The 21,357-nt window shown below is 28.8% G+C and overlaps 2 protein-coding genes across 2 annotated transcripts in view; one reads left to right on the top strand and one right to left on the bottom strand.

Annotated features, from left to right (window-relative positions):
* The window catches only part of calcrl2 (calcitonin receptor-like 2), a 23,821-nt gene extending 23,496 nt beyond the window's left edge, over positions 1–325 (bottom strand). The window contains exon 1 of the mRNA XM_067371667.1: positions 224–325. The gene's annotated coding sequence lies outside the window, so the exon portion shown is untranslated. The remainder of the gene's footprint in view (positions 1–223) is intronic.
* A 3,515-nt stretch (positions 326–3,840) lies between these two features.
* On the top strand, positions 3,841–20,498 carry ednrab (endothelin receptor type Ab). The gene is made up of 8 exons (XM_067370707.1): positions 3,841–4,001; positions 6,879–7,341; positions 8,903–9,030; positions 9,482–9,680; positions 11,125–11,277; positions 11,438–11,571; positions 11,739–11,847; positions 19,264–20,498. Exons 2-8 carry the CDS (start codon positions 6,904–6,906, stop codon positions 19,405–19,407), a joined length of 1,305 nt encoding a protein of 434 aa, XP_067226808.1. The 5' UTR covers positions 3,841–4,001; positions 6,879–6,903; the 3' UTR covers positions 19,408–20,498.
* Positions 20,499–21,357: the final 859 nt, after the last annotated feature.

The raw sequence follows: 21,357 nt of genomic DNA, 5'->3' as shown, positions 1-21,357 counted from the left end.
TAACTTTTACGTAAAAACTGACCTTTTATGTAAAAACATTACCATATGTAGCAAAATGCATTCATCACGTTAAGTTAACATTAAAATATACAAACACTGCCAGATCAAGCACATTTCATAACTGATTCCAAAGTTACTACGATTACAATACAACACTATCAAGGACATACAGAGAAAATACCATAATAAGTATAAAACAATGAAAGCAGTGGAGTTTTCGTACCGTTCTGGTGTGTGAGGCTCGTCGGGGTTCGCGTGTGTGTGTGTGTGTGTGTGTGTGTGTTTGGTCCTCATGAGCGTCTGATGATCTTACAGAGGCGGTCCATCTCCACCCCTATACTGATATAGAGCAGTAAATACAATCACCTATTGATATTATATATTTTTTACTAAATAATTAATATCAGTTATTTCATTTTTTACAGTTTAATAAATTGTTTGAAGCTAACTGTGGGAGTATATGAGCGTCTCTGCAGTAGAGAAACACCGCCACCTGCTGACAGAACACGGACACTCCCCCCATTAGTACAGACTTACAGGGTTAGTTCACCCAAATCTGACATTTCTGTCATTAATTACTCACTCTCATGTCGTTCATCTTCAGAACACAAATCCGAGAGGTATATAGACAGCAAAAGATACTAAAGACATCGTTAAAGGTACAATATGTAATTGTTTGCAGTAAAATATCCACTAGGCCAGTGTTATATATTTTGCTCACCTGAGTACTTACAATACCCCAAATGTTTGCAACTATTTGTAAATCGTGAGAAAATTGCAATTTTAACCAAGGCTCCGGGACGTGTGAGGAGTCGCAGTGGCGTCATACCCGCGTTTCCCTCGGTTTCCGGTTTTATTTTGTAGAAACCATGGAAACACCAAAGACGCTTTAATATTTACACGTTTAAATAGACAAGAGAACAACTGTTTTGATATAGACAGAAAACTAATTATTGTTATAAAGCTCAACATGTTTAGTCATATTGTTTAAATCTATTTTTTTTTTTTTTTGCGAGTAGGCCTACCATGCTTTACCATGCCTCAGAGAAAAACACTATTTTGTGAAGTAGCATAATCTGATGCTGATTTATTTTTAGTAACAGTAATACAGCATTTTCTCCGTCATACAATACATTTTAAAATGAATTGCATGCCATTTATCAACACAATCATCCAGCATTTAATATGATATTGTAAAATGGATCTATCTTACTGCAGTGTGTAACAGTGTCTCACAGCAGCTGCCGAGCGAACGCTCAGAGTAACATTAGATACATTTGAGAGTGTTAAATGATGTTATAACATGATAAACAGAGCTGCGTTACCTCATACTCATGACCGGAAAAGCGGCAGCGGCGCCGGCGACTGTGTCATAATAAAAGTCCCGCTGCTCGTGAGGCGTGTGTTGATCAATCGCTCCAGCGCCTCGTTCAGCTCCACAACACTCGATCCTGCTCTGCTTCAGTAACGTTAATAATCGCATCCATGAACATGATTTCTTCCCGAGTCCTATCCCTATTCTTTTGCACCGTCTCTTGAGGTGAAGAGTGCACAGGTTGATCCACTGCAGTCACATGACTGTTTTAACGATGTATTTAGTACCTTTCTGGACCTTGAAAGTGTTGATTATATTGCTGTCTAAGGACGAGTCTCTTGGATTTCATCAAAAATATGTTAATTCGCGTTCTGAAGATGAATGAAGATTTTACGGGTGTGGAATGACATGAGGGTGAGTAAATTTATTGTATCTTATTCATTTTATAAAGAGCACACACATGTTGTTGTGGTAAACCACCCATGCTTTCAAACGCTAAAGCCACTTTAGACGCGATAAATATCAGTATATAATATCTCTGGATTTCCGTCGGCAGGAAACACTCAATATCTCGCAGTGAGTGTGTGTGACAGAACTTTATGTGGAAAATGTTTACTGGTAAGAGACTTCAGAGCGTTTCATGTCGTGGTGTGTTTGTGGTGACGGTCAGAAACGGGTTTGATTCTTCTGTTCCTCTCAGATCAAAGCGGCTTCTGTTCAAACAAGAGATATAATGAATCTGCTGTTGTGTTTCGGTTCAATTCAATGTTAAGAGCCATCAGCTGAAGTTAGGAGAGCTTTTTAGACTCACTTAAATACACATGAGTATGTCATTTCATAATTATATTGCCTGAATGAACTGACAGACATTATTATTAATAATATTGTTTCCGTTCAGAGACCCTTGGAGCTTCTGCTGGCATCACACTGGGCATCTGTTCTGGTCATGTGACGTGTGGTTCACAGTTTTCCACTCTGCTGTTTCTTACCACTAGCAGATGAGTTTAATTGAGATTCAAACACAGACTGATTAAGAAAAAAGCAATTTGTTTGTGACCTGAAACAGTTTATACGTCTTTTGATGTGTGATTGTTTTATTAAAGTCATGGAAGATTGGATTAATAAAGCAGATTCCTGAATATTACAGAGTTTATAGAGTAACTCTTAGATCTAAAGTGTGTGTGTGTGTGTGTGTGTGTGTGTGTGTGTGTGTGTGCTCTGATGCCCCCTGCAGGTCAGAGTTTATGAGGTCAGGCCTCTAATTGCTTTCAGTGGTTTGGCTCTGGGCAGTGAGTGACCTTTGACCTCTCTCTATAGTCCATTCTCTAGTATCACCGCGTTTGATTTAGAACATTGTTAATAATAATCTAATATTAAGCAGATTTACACACTGGCTGATGTCACTAGTAATGATGTTATCGGATTATTGTCATTTTACGCACAGGATAAAGCAGTTAAACAATTAACATGGTATTATTATGTGTCTAAAACTGATTTACCTTGGTAAACACTGAACAAAAGTGTAAAACATTTTACAAAAATTATAGTGAAAACAGAAAACAAAAATAAAATCAAATTCAAAATATTAAAAAAAAACACTATAATAGTACTGTATATCAATGGTTCGTTTTGTTTAAAATAACTAAAAACACACTTAAACAACTAAAAGACACTTAAAAACAGCAAAAACTAATAAAAATGACTAAAACTTTAACTAAAAGTGGAAACAGAAAAAAAAACTAATTTAAAATATGAATTATAATAGTAAAACCAATAAATATACAAAAATAAAAACATATATATATATATATATATATATATATATATATATATATATATATATATATATATATATATATATATCGGCATTAAAAACGGCAAAAACTAGTAAAAATTACAAAAATATTACAAAATTACTAAAACTTTGACCAAAATTAAAGTGAAAACAGAAAATATAAAATTCAAATATGAACAAAAACTATAATCGTAAAACAAATAAGTATACAAAAATAAAAATAAAAAATTTTGATTGTTTTAATGTTTTTGAAACTCTTCTGCTCGCCGAGACTGCATTTATTTGATCAAAGTAAAATTGTGATTTTTTTTTTTCAATGTAAATCAGCTGTTTTCTATGTGAATATATAGTAAAATATAATTTATTCCTGTGATGGAAAGCTGAATTTTCAGCATCATTACTCCAGTCTTCAGTGTCACATGATCCTTCAGAAATCATTCTGATATGATGATTTGATGCTCAAGAAACATTTATGATTATTATCTAGGAAATTATTCTCAACTTTTGACCGGTGTGTACATCCAAAATAAAGGAGCTCTGAACACTTATCAGAAGTTTTTATTTAATCAGCTTCTGAAGAAAACTAAATAAAGTCCTGATGACAACATAGGGTGATCTCTCTCTCTCTCTGTGTGTGTGTGTGTGTGTGTGTGTGTTAAAATTGAAATTAGATCCAGTGCCAGGAAGGCCACATCCCACAGATAAGAGTGAGAGAGCGAGAGAGAGAGGGTGTTCACAGATCTCTCATCTGCTCCTCACTCACACACTCGTCTGAACGATCCTCCACTGCTCTTCTGGATTTACTCGCTGAAGATTCGGGACGTTTCGGGTCACAGCAGCTTCAGTCCATGAGGAGAGAGAGAGACAGAGTTCATCAGCAAGATCCTGAAGGTCAGTGTGTGTTTGTGCGCGTTCACTCTTACACACTCTCTTTAACTGCTCGTGTGTTTCTCGGGCCTTTAACTCAACTTAGACTTGAATCTGGAGAAAGAGCATCTCTAGCTGTCGTACAGTAAGAGTGCAGGGCTGTACGATGAAGTTCACATCATTTGATGAGAAATCTGTAGAGACGCATGCGTTAATGAAACTAAAACCATAAAACATCTGTGTTACTTGAAATAAATATGCCTTATCTGTTATGAAACTAACATAAAAACAAGTTATTTCAGCGAGTTGCAACAGTTCTTATTTCAGATTAGTTTAAGTTAAAATAAACTCAATAAATAAAATAAACTAATAAATAAAAATATATATATATGCATATTTAAAAAATAAAAAATAAATAAAAATTATACTAAAATTAAAGTGAAAACAGAAAAAAATCTAATTCAATAATATTAATTAAACTATAATAGTACTGCATATCAGTGATTCATTTTGTTTAAAATAACTAAAAAATACAAACTACATAGGCATATTTAAAAATAACAAAATTACGAAAACTTTACAATTAAAGTGAAAACAGGAAAAAATATCAAATTCAAAACTAATAGTAAAATGACTAAATATACAAAAATAAAAACTAATATAGACATTTAAAAACTAATAAAACTGACAAAAAAACAAGAACTTTGAACAAGAACTTTGACCAAAATTAAAGTGAAAACAGAAAACAAAAATCAAATCAAATTCAAAATATGAAAAATGTAATATTAAAATGAATATATAAAAAAATTATAAAAAAATACTAAAACTTTAACAAAAATGTAAGTAAAAACAGAAAATATAAAATTCAAATTCAAATATGAACAAAAACTAATAAATATACAAAAATAAAAACTATACAGACACTTAAAAAAGGCAAAAACTACTAAAAATGACAAAAAATACCACAAAATTACTAAAACTTTAACTAAAATTAAAGTAAAAACTTAAAAAATATCAAATTTAAAATATGAACAAAAAATATAATAGTAAAACAAATAAATATACAAAACAGAAAAATAAAATCTAATTCAAAATATGCACAAAGACTGTAATAATAAAACTTCTAAATATACAAAAATAAAACCATATAGACACACAAAAAATAAAATAATAAAAATTAAAATCCAGCTCAAAATATGAATAAAACTGTAAGTATCTGAACGGTGCTGCTGTGTGTGAGATCACTGTGAAACACTCGAGAGTTTAAAGAGCTCCAGCGAGGACAGTCTGAGAGCAGAAGCACATGATCCGGTGTGAGCGGATGTGAACAGTGTGTTTGTGGCTTCATTAAGCTGCATCTGAGACACGTGTGCGCAGCTCTTTCCATCGTATTACAGTCAGAAACAAACAAAATCACTCTGACACAGGGGAATGTGACCAGACGCTTTCAGAGCCAAACTGTGTGTTTGCATTAAAGCGCTTGCGTACAAAAATGTGCATTATATAAGTCTAAATCTGAATTTTTACGGTTTTAACTGTTCGATTACACTGTAAAAGAGTATTTAAGAGTGTGTTTTACAAGAAAATGCTATTTCAGTTCCTCTACTTCAAAATTTCACATTTAATTCACTGTTATTTGCCTTTTATTTGTGAAATTTACCAGCATTTTCTGAGAAAAAATGACAAAACTAATAAAAATGACAAAAAACAACATTTTACAAATTTACGGTAAAAAAAAACAGAAAACAAAAATAAAATCAAATTCAAAATATTAAAAAAACAAAACAAAACTATAATAGTACTGTATATCAATGGTTCATTTTGTTTAAAATAACTAAAAACACACTTAAACAACTAAAAGACACTTAAAAACAGCAAAAACTAATAAAAATTACTAAAACTTTAACTAAAAGTGGAAACAGAAAAAAAAAACTAATTTAAAATATGAAGAAAAACTATAATAGTAAAACCAATAAATATACAAAAATAAAAACTATATCAACATTAAAAACAAGGAAAAACTAATAAAAATGACAATACAACAAAATTACTAAAACTTTGACCAAAAGTAAAGTGAAAACAGAAAACCAAAATCAAATCAAATTGAAAATATGAACAAAAACTTTAATAGTAAAATGAATAAATATACACAAATAGAAATATAGACATGCTTAAAAACAAAAATACTAAAACTTTAACAAAAATGTAAGTAAAAACAGAAAATATAAAATTCAAATTCAATATGAACAAAAACTAATAAATATACAAAAATAAAAACTATATCAACATTAAAAACAAGTACAAACTAATAAAAATGACAAAAAATACCACAAAATTACTAAAACTTTAACTAAAATTATAGTGAAAACAAAACAAAAATAAAATCACATTCAAAATATGAACAAAAACTGTAATAGTAACATGAATAAATATACAAAAATAAAAACTGTACAAACTTAAAAATATTAAACGAATAAAAATGACAAAAAATACAACAAAATTACTAAAACTTCATCTAAAATTAAAGTAAAAATAGAAAAAAAATCAAATTTAAAATATGCAGAAAGATAATAATAGTAACATGAATAAATATACAAAAATAGACACTTAAAAAACAGCGAAAACTAATAAAAATGCAGCAAATCTGAGTGAAAATTGTTGATAAAGCAGTTTTTGTGCTTTTCCTCTGTTTAAACATGTGTTTGCTGTATTCTTGGACATGTTCAGTGGTTTTGTGTGTCCGAGTGAGTGTTTTCATCACAGTGAAGGCGAAACAGAGCCGGTATTGATCCTGCTTTAACATGTTGACGTCCACTTGAGTTAGTGAAATGTGATTTGTGACTGAACGCGTCACAGACGGATCATTGTCCTGAACAGTTTGTCTTTGTTTCTGTCCCGCAGAGACACTACGAGTCTTTGATCTGTGATGCGACCCCCCAAAATCCATCGGGTCACGCTGCTAATGACGGCCGTATCCTGCCTGCTGATTGGGCGTGGAAGCTGTCAATCAAACTCATCCAATAGCTTCCAGCTCTCCGATGACCCGGCGGCCGTCCGTGTCACTCCGGGGTCAAACCGCGTGACCCCTGACCCCAGGGCGGCCCGTCTTGCGGGGAACGGGTCGGTGCGAGCGCGTCCGCTGCCGGCGTGTCTGAGGAGGACGTACATCGAGGGTTTGTTCAAGTACGTCAACACGGTCCTGTCCTGCCTGATCTTCGCGGTGGGGATGGTGGGGAACGCCACGCTGCTGAGGATCATCTACCTCAACAAGACCATGAGGAACGGCCCGAACGCTCTGATCGCCAGCCTGGCGCTCGGTGACCTCATCTACATCGCCATCGACATCCCCATCAACGTCTACAAGGTGAACGAGCGAAGCTGCCGTCATCATTTACGGCTCAGCAGTTTGGGTTTAATATTGTTAGATTTAGATGTTGTTATGGTGCTATTTACATGTTATTACAGTATTTATTACAGATTTTTTTATTTCAGTGGAGGTTTTAGTCATTTTTATAAGTTGTTTTTATTATATTTCTGTTTATTTCTTTAAATATATATCTAATTTTTTCATTAGTAATTTTAATACTTACAACTACAATTATATAATTTTTTAAAACTTATATATTTAACAATAGTATATATAATATTATTTACACTTAAAATATTAAAATTTATGCAATATAAAATACTTTTATAAAACAAAATATTCTAATAAATAATATTATTTGTCTAATATTTTAAAAACACTGTTTACTTATATTTATATAATAATTATGTATAATAAATATATTTAATACAATAATTATTATATAAATATATTATATAAACATTATATAATAAATAAGGTATATTATAATATTATATGTCTTATTTATAAATTATATATATTATATAAATACATTCATTATAAGATTATAAATATTAATATATTAAATAGTATAAATGTGTGTGTGTGTGTGTGTGTGTGTATATATATATATATATATATATATATATATATATATATATATATATATATATATATATATACATTTTTAAAAAAATATTTTATATAAATTAATAAAACATAAATATAAGTAAACATGTATAATAGTATTTTTTATTAGAATATTTTAGCATAAATATATATATTAACAGTATTTTATAAAAATATAAATATTATATAGTAAAATATACAATATATATGTTATATATATTATATTTTAGCATATATACAGTATTTTATAAAAAACTGTAATTTTAGTATATAATGTATTTTAGCATATATATATATCAGATAATATTATATAATATATATAAATTAGATATATTATTATAAACATTTTCATTATTAAATATAAATATATTAAATAATATAAATGCATATATATTATTTTAAAAATATTTTATTTAAATGTATAAAACATAAATAAGTCAAATTATATATAATATTTTTATTTATAAAATGTAAGAAAAAAAATATATAATCTTAACAATATTTTATATAAATGTTTAAAAACAAATACAAGTAAACATACATAACAGTATTTTTATTTATAATATTTTAGCATATATATATATATTTTTGTTTTGTATGTTTATACATTTATTATATATACACATTTGTAACAATATTTTCTTTAAATGTATAAAACATAAATATAAGTACATATAAGTAAACATATGTAATGATTTCAATTAACGTAAATCATTTTTAATAGTTCTTGTAGTGAGTGTAGTTGATGCGGGTGAACGTGTGCAGCAGAGGGTCAGACACACTTATTTTGGGACAGTTATCAGAGTAACACTCATCACACGTTCAGTCACACACACACACACACACACACACACACACACACACACACACACACACACTCATTGGTCTGTAAATACACAGCACAGGTCATCCAGAGATGCTTTAACAGCGTTTGATCTGTGTGTTTCAGCTGCTGGCGATGCGGTGGCCCTTCGACGACAGTGTGTTCGGTCTGTTCCTGTGTAAACTCATGCCGTTCCTGCAGAAAGCCTCAGTCGGGATCACAGTCCTCAATCTGTGCGCGCTCAGTGTGGACAGGTAACACACACACACACACACACACACACACACACAACGAAATTCAAACAATAAAAAGCGTTTTGTGGCTCTTTAATGTGTCGTGACAGATCTCTGTAGCTCCTCATCTCAAGCGGCTCGTGATCCGATCATCTCTTCCTACTAGTTCATTTATAGCATCAAATAAACATGAATGAACATGAGAAGGAATGTTGTTTCAAACGTGGAAAGACGTCAGTACACACCATTTTTCAATTTCAAGTCCACTGAGGTTAATCTGCTAACTCCTGTCAGACAAAAAGGTGGATTCAACGTTATGATTGGTTAGATCACCTGTCAATCAAACTCCCGGCGCGCATACGTTTTTTATGAACATTTTTACAAATCTTGGAGTTTCCATCCAGCGGTAAAAATATAAAAATATGTGGATGGAAACGGCTGTAGTTTACAGCGTTTATCTCGTGTGTTGCAGGTATCGTGCCGTAGCGTCATGGAATCGCGTTCAGGGCGTCGGGATTCCCGCGTCCACGGCGGTGGAGATCGTGTGTATCTGGATGTTGGCTGTGGTTTTGGCGGTTCCCGAGGCCATCGGCTTCAAAATGGTCAGTTTTGACTACAACAACGTCACCATCCGCACCTGCATGCTGAAGCCGGAGACGCCATTCATGACGGTGAGAACACCACAACCTTCACAGCTGAGTCACATGATTCATTATAACTTCATATTAAAGCTTTAATATTAATAAAGTCCATCCAACATTTTTCATTGAAATCAATATCAAAGTTTTCTGACAGGTTTATAGGCCTATAATTTTTGAAAGCCATCAGACAATTTGCATTTCAAACAGGAAGTAATTAAAAAGCTCTTTTTGAATAATTTTTTTAAAGACATATAAGACCTTATAAGAAAATAATTTTAAATAATAAAATATATTATATCATAATATTATACATATCAAATATTGTAAAAACTATAAACATACTATACTATAGACATAAATCTATAAGCATATGTTTTATCTATAAATTATATATACACACAAATATAAATATAAGTTCACATTATATATTTTTCATATATATATATATATATATATATATATATATTATATTATAATATTTATATAAATACAAATATGTATAAAATATATTTGTCTAATATTTTTAAACTATTGTTTACTTGTATAATAATTTTACATTGCTATTATTATATAAATATTTATATAAACAATATAATATATAAATACATTTATTATTTAAATATAAGTACACATTATATATAAATATAATATTTTTAATGCATAATTTATTATGTAATATAAATATACATATAATTATTTAAATATTGTTTATTATATAATAATAATTATAAATTACTATATAAATTAAATTATATATATATATATATATATATATATATATATATATATATATCATAATATTAAATATAAAATATTATAAATTATAAATACTATAAATACTATAAACATACTATACTGTAAACATAAATCTATAAACACGTTTTATCTGTAAATTATATATATATTTACACACATATAAATATAAGTACACATATATTTTTAATAAATGTTTTTTATATATATATATATATATATATACATACAATTGAATAAATACAATATAAATATAAATATTTATAAAGTTGTCTAATATTTTTAAAATATTGTTTACTTATATAATAATTATACATTGTTATTTTTAAATAAATATAACATAAATACATTTATTATTTAAATATAAGTACACATTATATATAAATATAATATTTGTCATGCATAATTTATTACATAATATAATATAATTACTTTAAATTTTATCATATAATAATGATAAATTACTATATAAATACATTTTATATAAACAAGATAATATATAAATATATTTATTATTTAAATATAAGTACACATATACATATAATATTTTTAATATATTATATTATACAATATATATCTATCTATTTTTAATTTGCTGCATTTTTGTACTGTCTAATTAAAACAAGTAATTAAATGCATCATAAATGTTGTAATACATTTATATTTCACTCATTTAATGTAGTGTGTGTGTGTGTGTGTGTGTGTGTGTGTGTGTGTGCAGTTCTACAGGGACGTGAAGGTCTGGTGGCTGTTTGGCTTTTATTTCTGCGTGCCGCTGGTCTGTACGGTTGTCTTCTACACGCTGATGACCTGCGAGATGCTGAGCAACAGGAAGGGCAGTCTGAAGTTTTCACTGAGCGAACACCTCAAACAGGTGAAGAACACTGAAATCAACCGGCCGAGACCATCAGAAACCTAAAGACGACCTATTATGCTCTTTCTCAAAGTCTGGATGTTGTTTTCCGGCTGTACTAGAACAGGTTTTCATGCTTAAATGTTCATATTCTCCATTGTTGTGGTGTGTTTTTCACCAGAGGCGTGAAGTGGCTAAAGCTGTGTTCTCTCTGGTGCTGATCTTCGCTCTCTGCTGGTTTCCGCTGCATCTGAGTCGCATCCTGAAGAAGATGGTTTATTTTCAGAACGATGTCGGACGCTGCGACCTGCTGAAGTAAAACAAACGCACATTATTTCAATAAAATGTATTTTTAAAGAGACATGATCTACTGAGTAACACTAACAAAAATAATTTAAGTAATAATTTTAGTAACAATAATTTTAACATTTTATAAAGTTTATTGATTTTCAGCTGTTTGTGTTGTTGTTTGTGTGTCTCAGTTTCTTGTTAGTGTTTGATTACCTGAGTATAAATCTGGCCACCATCAACTCCTGCATCAATCCCATAATCCTCTACTTCGTCAGCAAGAAGTTCAAGAACTGCTTCAGGGTACGAACCGCTTCTGTCCTGCATTTGTGATCTGCGATGAAATCTGCTTGATATTTTTTTCCCAAAATACTGCTATATATATATATTTATAGTATTTTAGTTTCACAAACAAGTTTTTTTTTAAAGTTTTAGTTATTTATAATAACACTGCTCTGAAATCTGTTGAATTTTTCCCAAATTCTATTTTAATATTTTATTTAATTCCATTTTAATGGTTTAGTAAAATTTTGATAATCAAAATAGGTTGAATTCATAAAACTTTATAAAAATTTAATGATTTTTTTATTATTATTATTTTACAACAGAGCCTTATGAAATGGTTTATCTGCATGGTGGAAATTAGGCCTGTCAATAAGGATTATTTTGGTAATCGTTCGATTATTTTGTAGATTAATTGAGTAATCAGATGAAAATAAGTTATAGAAAATAGACCTAAGTGAACAATGACCATTAAAATTACTTAAAATACAAATATATTAACACTGAAGAAATAATAATTAGTTTAAATAAGAAATCAACAGCAAGTAATTGTACGATTTTATTGGAAAATACTGTTAAAATACATAACGTTATGTAATATAAATAATATAAACAACTTATGTATTATAGCAAATGCCTACGGAAGAGGATTAGGGCCAATCAATAATAAAAAAATAAAACCATCTTGAGATTAAAGTTGTTAAATTACGAGAATAAAGGTCGACATAAAATGTTGAGAATAAACTCGTTAAATTATGAGAAAAAGCTCGTTAAATTTCAAGAAAAAAGTCTAGATAAAATGTTGAGAATAATTTCATTAATTTACGAGAAAAAGCTTGTTAAATTTTGAGAAAAATGGTTACATTTCGAGAAAAAAGTCGAGATAAAATGTTGAGAATAATTTCATTAATTTACGAGAAAAAGCTTGTTAAATTTCAAGAAAAAAGTCTAGATAAAATGTTGAGAATAAACTCATTAATTTACAAGAAAAAAGTCAAGATAAAATGTTGAGAATAAACTCGTTAAATTTTGAGAAAAAAGTCAAAATAAAATGTTGAGAATAAACTCGTTAAATTTCGAGAATAAACTCGTTAAATTTCGAGAAAAAAGTCGAAATAAAATGTTGAACAAACTCATTAAATTACGAGAAAAAACTTGTTAAATTTCAAGAAAAAAAGTCTAGATAAAATGTTGAGAATAAACTCATTAAATTACAAGAAAAATGACGTTAAATTTCGAGAAAAGTCGAGATAAAATGTTGAGAATAAACTCATTAAATTACAAGAAAAATTACGTTAAATTTCAAGAAAAAAGTCTAGATAAAATGTTGAGAATAAACTCATTAATTTACAAGAAAAAAGTCAAGATAAAATGTTGAGAATAAACTCGTTAAATTTCAAGAAAAAAAGTCGAGATAAAATGTTGAGAATAAACTCATTAAATTACAAGAAAAATGACGTTAAATTTCGAGAAAAAAGTCGAGATAAAATGTTGAGAATAAACTCGTTAAATTTCGAGAAAAAAGTCGAGATAAAATGTTGAGAATAAACTCATTAAATTACGAGAAAAAACTTGTTAAATTTCAAGAAAAAAAGTCAAAATAAAATGTTGAGAATAAACTCGTTAAATTTCGAGAAAAAATTCTAAATAAAATGTTGAGAATAAACTCATTAAATTACGAGAAAAATGACGTTAAATTTCGAGAAAAAAGTCAAGATAAAATGTTGAGAATAAACTCATTAAATTACGAGAAAAATTACGTTAAATTTCAAGAAAAAAGTTGAGATAAAATGTTGAGAATAAACTCGTTACATTTTGAGAAAAAAGTCAAGATAAAATGTTGAGAATAAACTCGTTAAATTTCGAGAAAAATGACGTTAAATTTCGAGAAAAAAGTCGAGATAAAATGTTGAGAATAAACTCATTAATTTATGAGAAAAAACTTGTTAAATTTCGAGAAAAAAGTTGAAATAAAATGTTGAGAATAAACTCATTAAATTACGAGAAAAATTGTTAAATTTTGAGAAAAAAGTCAAGATAAAATGTTGAGAATAAACTCATTAAATTACGAGAAAAATGACGTTAAATTTCGAGAAAAAAGTCAAGATAAAATGTTGAGAATAAACTCATTAAATTACGAGAAAAATGACGTTAAATTTCAAGAAAAAAGTCCAGATAGTGTTGAGAATAAACTCGTTAAATTTCGAGAAAAAGTCAAGATAAAATGTTGAGAATAAACTCATTAAATTACGAGAAAAATGACGTTAAATTTCGAGAAAAAAGTCAAGATAAAATGTTGAGAATAAACTCATTAAATTACGAGAAAAATGACGTTAAATTTCGAGAAAAAAGTCAAGATAAAATGTTGAGAATAAACTCATTAAATTACGAGAAAAATGACGTTAAATTTCAAGAAAAAAGTTGAGATAAAATGTTGAGAATAAACTCGTTAAATTTCGAGAAAAATGACGTTAAATTTCGAGAAAAAAGTCGAGATAAAATGTTGAGAATAAACTCATTAATTTACGAGAAAAAACTTGTTAAATTTCAAGAAAAAAGTCGAAATAAAATGTTGAGAATAGACTCATTAAATTACGAGAAAAATTGTTAAATTTTGAGAAAAGTCAAGATAAAATGTTGAGAATAAACTCGTTAAATTTTGAGAAAAAAGTCAAGATAAAATGTTGAGAATAAACTCGTTAAATTTTGAGAAAAAAGTCAAGATAAAATGTTGAGAATAAACTCGTTAAATTTTGAGAAAAAAGTCAAAATAAAATGTTGAGAAAAAACTTGTTAAATTTCAAGAAAAAAAGTCAAGATAAAATGTTGAGAATAAACTCATTAAATTACAAGAAAAATGACGTTAAATTTCGAGAAAAAAGTCGAGATAAAATGTTGAGAATAAACTCGTTAAATTTCGAGAAAAAAGTCAAGATAAAATGTTGAGAATAAACTCATTAAATTACGAGAAAAAACTTGTTAAATTTCAAGAAAAAAAGTCAAAATAAAATGTTGAGAATAAACTCGTTAAATTTCGAGAAAAAATTCTAAATAAAATGTTGAGAATAAACTCATTAAATTACGAGAAAAATGACGTTAAATTTCAAGAAAAAAGTCAAGATAAAATGTTGAGAATAAACTTGTTACATTTCGAGAAAAATGACGTTAAATTTCGAGAAAAAAGTCAAGATAAAATGTTGAGAATAAACTCATTAAATTACGAGAAAAATTACGTTAAATTTCAAGAAAAAAGTTGAGATAAAATGTTGAGAATAAACTCGTTACATTTTGAGAAAAAAGTCAAGATAAAATGTTGAGAATAAACTCATTAAATTACGAGAAAATGACGTTAAATTTCGAGAAAAAAGTCAAGATAAAATGTTGAGAATAAACTCATTAAATTACGAGAAAAATGACGTTAAATTTCGAGAAAAAAGTCAAGATAAAATGTTGAGAATAAACTCATTAAATTACGAGAAAAATGACGTTAAATTTCAAGAAAAAAGTTGAGATAAAATGTTGAGAATAAACTCGTTACATTTTGAGAAAAAAGTCAAGATAAAATGTTGAGAATAAACTCGTTAAATTTCGAGAAAAATGACGTTAAATTTCGAGAAAAAAGTCGAGATAAAATGTTGAGAATAAACTCATTAATTTACGAGAAAAAACTTGTTAAATTTCGAGAAAAAAGTCGAAATAAAATGTTGAGAATAAACTCATTAAATTACAAGAAAAAACTTGTTAAATTTCAAGAAAAAAAGTCAAAATAAAATGTTGAGAATAAACTCGTTAAATTTCGAGAAAAAATTCTAAATAAAATGTTGAGAATAAACTCATTAAATTACGAGAAAAATGACGTTAAATTTCAAGAAAAAAGTCAAGATAAAATGTTGAGAATAAACTTGTTACATTTCGAGAAAAATGACGTTAAATTTCGAGAAAAAAGTCAAGATAAAATGTTGAGAATAAACTCATTAAATTACGAGAAAAATTACGTTAAATTTCAAGAAAAAAGTTGAGATAAAATGTTGAGAATAAACTCGTTACATTTTGAGAAAAAAGTCAAGATAAAATGTTGAGAATAAACTCGTTAAATTTCGAGAAAAATGACGTTAAATTTCGAGAAAAAAGTCGAGATAAAATGTTGAGAATAAACTCATTAATTTACGAGAAAAAACTTTCGAGAAAAAAGTCGAAATAAAATGTTGAGAATAAACTCATTAAATTACGAGAAAAATTGTTAAATTTTGAGAAAAAAGTCAAGATAAAATGTTGAGAATAAAGTCGTTAAATTTTGAGAAAAATGGTTAAATTTCGAGAAAAAAGTCGAGATAAAATGTTGAGAATTATTTCATTAATTTACGAGAAAAAGCTTGTTAAATTTCGAGAAAAAAGTCGAAATAAAATGTTGAGAATAAACTCATTAAATTACGAGAAAAATGACGTTAAATTTCAAGAAAAAAGTCCAGATAGTGTTGAGAATAAACTCGTTAAATTTCGAGAAAAAAAGTCAAGATAAAATGTTGAGAATAAACTCGTTAAATTTCGAGAAAAAAAGTCTAAATAAAATGTTGAGAAGAAACTCATTAAATTACGAGAAAAAATTTTACATTTCGAGAAAAAAGTCAAGATAAAATGTTGAGAATAAACTCGTTAAATTTCGAGAAAAATGATGATAAATTTCGAGAAAAAAGTCGAAATAAAATGTTGAGAATAAACTCATTAAATTACGAGAAAAATGACGTTAAATTTCGAGAAAAAAGTCAAGATAAAATGTTGAGAATAAACTCATTAAATTACGAGAAAAATGACGTTAAATTTCGAGAAAAAAGTCAAGATAAAATGTTGAGAATAAACTCATTAAATTACGAGAAAAATGACGTTAAATTTCAAGAAAAAAGTTGAGATAAAATGTTGAGAATAAACTCGTTACATTTTGAGAAAAAAGTCAAGATAAAATGTTGAGAATAAACTCGTTAAATTTCGAGAAAAATGACGTTAAATTTCGAGAAAAAAGTCGAGATAAAATGTTGAGAATAAACTCATTAATTTACGAGAAAAAACTTGTTAAATTTCAAGAAAAAAGTCGAAATAAAATGTTGAGAATAAACTCATTAAATTACGAGAAAAATTGTTAAATTTTGAGAAAAGTCAAGATAAAATGTTGAGAATAAACTCGTTAAATTTTGAGAAAAAAGTCAAGATAAAATGTTGAGAATAAACTCGTTAAATTTTGAGAAAAAAGTCAAGATAAAATGTTGAGAATAAACTCGTTAAATTTTGAGAAAAAAGTCAAAATAAAATGTTGAGAAAAAACTTGTTAAATTTCAAGAAAAAAAGTCAAGATAAAATGTTGAGAATAAACTCATTAAATTACAAGAAAAATGACGTTAAATTTCGAGAAAAAAGTCGAGATAAAATGTTGAGAATAAACTCGTTAAATTTCGAGAAAAAAGTCAAGATAAAATGTTGAGAATAAACTCATTAAATTACGAGAAAAAACTTGTTAAATTTCAAGAAAAAAAGTCAAAATAAAATGTTGAGAATAAACTCGTTAAATTTCGAGAAAAAATTCTAAATAAAATGTTGAGAATAAACTCATTAAATTACGAGAAAAATGACGTTAAATTTCGAGAAAAAAGTCAAGATAAAATGTTGAGAATAAACTCATTAAATTACGAGAAAAATTACGTTAAATTTCAAGAAAAAAGTTGAGATAAAATGTTGAGAATAAACTCGTTACATTTTGAGAAAAAAGTCAAGATAAAATGTTGAGAATAAACTCATTAAATTACGAGAAAAATGACGTTAAATTTCGAGAAAAAAGTCAAGATAAAATGTTGAGAATAAACTCATTAAATTACGAGAAAAATGACGTTAAATTTCGAGAAAAAAGTCAAGATAAAATGTTGAGAATAAACTCATTAAATTACAAGAAAAAACTTGTTAAATTTCAAGAAAAAAAGTCAAAATAAAATGTTGAGAATAAACTCGTTAAATTTCGAGAAAAAATTCTAAATAAAATGTTGAGAATAAACTCATTAAATTACGAGAAAAATGACGTTAAATTTCAAGAAAAAAGTCAAGATAAAATGTTGAGAATAAACTTGTTACATTTCGAGAAAAATGACGTTAAATTTCGAGAAAAAAGTCAAGATAAAATGTTGAGAATAAACTCATTAAATTACGAGAAAAATTACGTTAAATTTCAAGAAAAAAGTTGAGATAAAATGTTGAGAATAAACTCGTTACATTTTGAGAAAAAAGTCAAGATAAAATGTTGAGAATAAACTCGTTAAATTTCGAGAAAAATGACGTTAAATTTCGAGAAAAAAGTCGAGATAAAATGTTGAGAATAAACTCATTAATTTACGAGAAAAAACTTGTTAAATTTCGAGAAAAAAGTCAAGATAAAATGTTGAGAATAAACTCGTTAAATTTTGAGAAAAATGGTTAAATTTCGAGAAAAAAGTCGAGATAAAATGTTGAGAATAATTTCATTAATTTACGAGAAAAAGCTTGTTAAATTTCGAGAAAAAAGTCGAAATAAAATGTTGAGAATAAACTCATTAAATTACGAGAAAAATGACGTTAAATTTCAAGAAAAAAGTCCAGATAGTGTTGAGAATAAACTCGTTAAATTTCGAGAAAAAAAGTCAAGATAAAATGTTGAGAATAAACTCGTTAAATTTCGAGAAAAAAAGTCTAAATAAAATGTTGAGAAGAAACTCATTAAATTACGAGAAAAAATTTTACATTTCGAGAAAAAAGTCAAGATAAAATGTTGAGAATAAACTCGTTAAATTTCGAGAAAAATGATGTTAAATTTCGAGAAAAAAGTCGAAATAAAATGTTGAGAATAAACTCATTAAATTACGAGAAAAATGACGTTAAATTTCAAGAAAAAAGTCCAGATAGTGTTGAGAATAAACTCGTTAAATTTCGAGAAAAAAAGTCTAAATAAAATGTTGAGAATAAACTCATTAAATTATGAGAAAAAAGTCATTAAATTACGAATTTGTTCTCATAATTTAATGACTTTTTTCTCGTAATTTAATGACTTTATTCTCAACATTTTATTTTGACTTTTTTATCGAAATTTAACGAGTTTTTTTTCGTAATTTAACGAGTTTATTCTCAACATTTTATTTAGACTTTTTTTCTCGTAATTTAACAAGTTTTTTCTTGAAATTTAACAACTTTAATCTTGAGATGGTTTTATTTTTTATTATTGCTTGGCCCTAATCCTCTTCCGTAAATGCCAGCAGAGGGTGTACAGAAATACTTCCTATATTTTGTCAGCACTCGAATTTAATGGAGTAATCGTGACGGCCCTCGAGGAAATCATAGAGCCCTATTTGTGTATGTCTGTAATGGAGTCTGATAATACGGTGCAGTGATGTTTGAGTGATATCTAATCTCTTCTCTCTCTCTCAGTCGTGTTTGTGTTGCTGGTGTTATCCGGGCGGCTCGTTGTTAAGCAGTGTCGTGCCCCTGAACGGGACCAGTTTCCAGTACAAGAACCCTGATCAGAACGGCTTATCAGACCGGACCGCACTGCGCAAGGACAGCTACAACTGACCTCACACACACACACACACACACACACTCGCTGAACCAGATCACGGTGTACTGTGGGTAGACAGACACATTATTTCAAGTAACCCTAACTAAAGTCATCCAGTGTGAGGATGAAATATGAACATATATATTTATATAAATAATGCTAAATGTGCCTACTATTATGACAAAAAAAAATGCATATACACTGTAAAAAATATTTTCATTGTTTTCTTTTGTCAATCAATTTAGATTCACTAATGTTGTTCAGATAACATTATATTTTGATGATTTGTAGATTCCATTTAATAGATTCCACTTTCAATACAACATTTGTAATTGTTTTGTAAAAGTGTTTTTATGCGTGTTTGGGTGAGATTTCATTGTATTTTCACTGTTCTGACCAGCAGGGGTCGCCAGCGTGTGGCGTTTTGAATTGATTCTGAATTTCAAAAAGCTTTCAAAATCCACCTGCATTTAATAAAGCAAACGACGTTCGTGGCTGAACGAGACTTTTACTTCCCTGTTACGCCAATGCTCCGCCCCCTCTCCAAAACCCCGCCCTTCAAAGACATCTCAGCCAAACCTGAAAACTCAAACCGACTGACAGCCAGGGATTGTTTCATGGAAGCCAATTGAAGTCCCACTTTGAGTTTGAGTCCCACTCAGAGCGGGGTGGATTGGACCAGGGGTTACGGTGGTGCCGTGACCCGGATGGGAGTGAGGTTTAGGGGGGCGAGTGTAAAGCTGATTTATATTTTGATATCGGCTTATCTGTGACTAAAGTAGAATCTCATACATTGCCATTTAAATGTACGCTACATTTCCATACGGGTTAATGTTGGATAATCTGTGTTGTTTGGATCAGACAGTAGTTACGAAAACAAAGTCATTAAAATGAAATGTACTTTTTGTTTCAGATGTTGTAAATAAATATTGGATGATTGTTTATCAGAGTCATAGTGTGTGGTCTGATGGTTGTGAATCTGTCAGCTTCAGACAGGATTATGGTTTCATTCCCACAGAATTGACTTTACATTTTAGTGGGAAAATGGAAAACTTTTTTTCCCTAAGGAAATTATTTCTGTATTAAGAGTGTCATTAAACAGCTGACATGAGATCAGTTTTAATTAATCAGAATGAGCCACAGAGTTTTCTCTTGGAAAAGCACAGTAAACTTTAGTCATAGCTTATTAATAAATAATTAATTTACATGCATTTGGATAGTTGTTGTTTTTTCATTCATTATTTTGTAATAATAATAATATTTTGAAATTAATAGCTATAATGCATTAACTAATCTAATGCATTTTGTGCAAATCAAGCTGTTAAAATAGAACAGAAGATGATATCTGATGCTGCGTTTATAACGGATAATCATTAAGGTACCTCTGAAGTCAATAATTTTATCCCTTAACTCATTTTTGATCACCAAAATGACATTCTTCATGAATTAAAATAGCTTAAATGTAACTCTACACTCATGCCTCATTTAATATATGTGGATCAATGAATATGCAAATTAGCCCCGCCTCCACTCGCTCACGCTTGCTTTTTCATATCAACAGAAAAATATACCAGACTCCCCTGCTGGTTCGCTGTTAAAGGGTTAGTTCACCCAAAAATGAAAATTCTGTCATTAATTACTCTCCCTCATGTCGTTCCACACCCGTAAGACCCGTTCATCTTCAAAACACAAATTAAGATATTTTTGATGAAATCCGATGGCTCAGTGAGGCCTGCATAGCAATGAAATTTCCTCTCTCAAGATCCATTAATGCACTAAAAACATATTTAAATCAGGTCATGTGAGTACAGTGGTTCAATATTAATATTATAAAGCCACAAGAATATTTTTGGTGCGCCAAAAAAACTAGTGATGGCCGATTTCAAAACACTGTTTCAGGAAGCGTTATGAATCAGCGGTTCGGAGCTCCAAAGTCACGTGATTTCAGCCATTGGCGGTTTGAC

Source organism: Chanodichthys erythropterus, chromosome 20 (assembly GCF_024489055.1).
Source record: "Chanodichthys erythropterus isolate Z2021 chromosome 20, ASM2448905v1, whole genome shotgun sequence".
Taxonomy (NCBI): domain Eukaryota; kingdom Metazoa; phylum Chordata; class Actinopteri; order Cypriniformes; family Xenocyprididae; genus Chanodichthys; species Chanodichthys erythropterus.
The sequence above is the reverse complement of the archived record's forward strand: the minus strand, read 5'-3'. Positions and strand labels throughout refer to the sequence as shown.

Bases quoted from the DNA above. Each gene is read 5' to 3' on its own strand.
- ednrab (XM_067370707.1), top strand. From the start codon at position 6,904: ATGCGACCCCCCAAAATCCATCGGGTCACGCTGCTAATGACGGCCGTA. The intron at 9,031-9,481 runs GTAACACACACA...CGTGTGTTGCAG, and splicing joins TGCGCGCTCAGTGTGGACAG to GTATCGTGCCGTAGCGTCAT. The intron at 11,572-11,738 runs GTAAAACAAACG...TGTGTGTCTCAG, and splicing joins GGACGCTGCGACCTGCTGAA to TTTCTTGTTAGTGTTTGATT.